General features: G+C 43.2%; 1 protein-coding gene across 1 annotated transcript in view; it reads left to right on the top strand.

Annotated features, from left to right (window-relative positions):
• Nucleotides 1-1472: 1472 nt before the first annotated feature.
• The window catches only part of CUNH12orf76 (chromosome unknown C12orf76 homolog), a gene marked incomplete at its 5' end in the record, with an annotated part of 18716 nt that continues 17847 nt past the window's right edge, over nt 1473-2341 (top strand). Inside the window, one exon of the mRNA XM_017541872.2 lies at nt 1473-1627. Within this exon, the coding sequence (XP_017397361.1) occupies nt 1473-1627 (155 nt within the window). The remainder of the gene's footprint in view (nt 1628-2341) is intronic.

Raw genomic sequence — 2341 nt, 5'->3', positions numbered from 1 at the left:
TTAGTGACAATGACGTTGTTGCTTGCTTGGCAAGAGAGGCTTTAGAGAAGGGATGAGGGTGGGAGCCAGACTGGAGTGGGCGGAGGAGTGAATGGAGATGCGGAAATAGGCATGATGACTCACTCTTTCAAAGGACTTGGCTATAAAGAAGAGAAGCATGGAGTGGTGGTAGGAGAACATGGAACTGAAGTGTGTTTCCTTTTTTTTGGAGATGGAGTTTCACTCTTGTCGCGCAGGCTGGAGTGCAGTGGTGCAATCTTGGCTTACCGCAATCTCTGCCTCCTGGGTTCAAGCAATTCTCCTGCCTCAGCCTCCTGAGAAGCTGGGATTATAGGCATGCGTCACCATGCCTTGCTAATTTTGTATTTTTAGTAGAGATGGGGGTTTCTCCATGTTGGTCAGGCTGATCTTGAACTCCCAACCTCAGGTGATCCACCCGCCTTGGCCTCCCACAGTGCTGGGATTACAGGCGTGAGCCACCGTGCCTGGCCGAAGTGGGGGTATTTTAAAGATGAGAAATGCTGTTTAAATGCAGATGGGAAGCGGACAGGAGAGAAAGGGAAGTTGATGGGGTAAATGAAAATTATCATCGTCGTCTTCCTCACCATCACCACCAGCAACCACAAGGAAAGCTTGTTCTGCTCTGGGACTGCCCTGTTAGACATTTCTTCCTTATACTGAGCCAAAATCTATCCCCCTGTAACTTTCACCTTTGCTTAGAGTTCTGCCTTGTGTCCCTCTTCTACCTGGAACTCTTCAAATGGCTGCACACTGCTACTATGTCTCTCTTCTTCTTCAAACTCACAGTCCCTGTCCTACAGGCCATGTGCTCCGAGCCTGGTGACCAGACCCTCTACTGTCTCAGCCAAGTTCACACGACCACCCTCTTGTTTGTCAGGCCCCTCTTAAGAGGCAGTGTGCACACTCTTGCTTTGCTGATGGAAGCATGAAATGGTTCAAGCATTTATGATTTGGGAAACTGAACTCCGATATAAAATTGCACACCCTTTGACCCAGAAGCTGTCCCATGGACTTAATGCCTTGGATGTGAGAAGAAGCTCATGCAGGGATTCCTGGCAACATGAATGTGCGGTGGACAGACAGTGAGCACAGTGGTCAGGAGCACAGCCTGAGTGCATTCTCCCTGAGATCAGGAACAGGCAAGGATGACCGCTTTCACTGCCGTTCAACATTGTACTGGAAGTTCTAGCCAGAGCAATTAGGCAAGAAAAAGTAATAAAAGGCATCCAGATGGCAAAGGATGAAGTAAAATGATCTTTAGTCACAGATGGCACAATCCCATATAAGGAGAATCCCGAATAATTCACAAGGAAACTATTAGATAGAGCTAATAAACCAATTCAGTATAGTTGCAAGGAACAAGCTCAACATACAAAAATTGTGTGTGTGTGTGTGTGTGTGTGTGTGTGTGTGTGTGTGTGTGTGTTTTCACAAGGAACATTTGAAAGGAAATTGGAGAAAGAATTCCATTTACCGTAGCATTTAAGAGAAATGTGGCTGTGGAGCCAGATGGCTGCATTCAGAGCTGGCGCTGCTATTTACCACGTGACCCTGGACAAGCTTCTCACTTCATTCATGCCACAGTTTGTTCAGCTATTAGGTGGAGGTAATACTAGCACCTTCCTTATAGAGTTGGTTTTTGTTTTTTTGGTCGGGGAGAGTAAGGATTGCAAGAGTTAATATATGTTAGCAAAATCTACTTACAATAGTGGTTGGCACATGATAAGGACTATATTAGGGTTACCAAAAAATGTTTATAATTGGGAAAATTGAACAAAAGTTCCAGTTAAATCTCCATCCCAGAGACTGGCTGGCATTACCACAATGTACCTCTTAGCTTGAAGCATATGGAACTGCCTGTATTCTATAGCTACGGCCTGCAAAATGGCCAGTTTCTTTCCTTTTCTTTCTTTCTTTCTTTCTTTCTTTCTTTCTTTCTTTCTTTCTTTCTTTCTTTCTTTCTTTCTTTCTTTCTTTCCTTCTTTCTTTCCTTTCTTTCTTTCTTTCTTTTTCTTTCTTTCTTTCTCTCTCTCTTTCTCTCTCTCTTTCTTTCTCTCTTTCTTTCTTTCTTCCTTCCTTCCTTTCTTCTTTCTTCTTTCTTTCTTTCTCTTTCTTTCTTTATTTCTTTTTCTTTCTTTCTCTCTCTCTCTTTCTCTCTCTCTTTCTTTCTCTCTTCCTTCCTTCCTTATTTCTTCTTTCTTTCTTTCTTTCTTTTTCTTTCTCTCTTTCTTTCTTTCTTTCTTTCTTTCTTTCTTTCTTTCTTTCTTTCTCTCTTTCTTTCTTCTTTCGAGACAGAGTGTCACTCTTGTTGCCCAGGCTG

The sequence above is a fragment of the Cebus imitator genome, unplaced genomic scaffold (genome assembly GCF_001604975.1).
Source record: "Cebus imitator isolate Cc_AM_T3 unplaced genomic scaffold, Cebus_imitator-1.0 Scaffold8, whole genome shotgun sequence".
Classification (NCBI taxonomy): Eukaryota; Metazoa; Chordata; class Mammalia; order Primates; family Cebidae; genus Cebus; species Cebus imitator.
The sequence above is the reverse complement of the archived record's forward strand: the minus strand, read 5'-3'. Positions and strand labels throughout refer to the sequence as shown.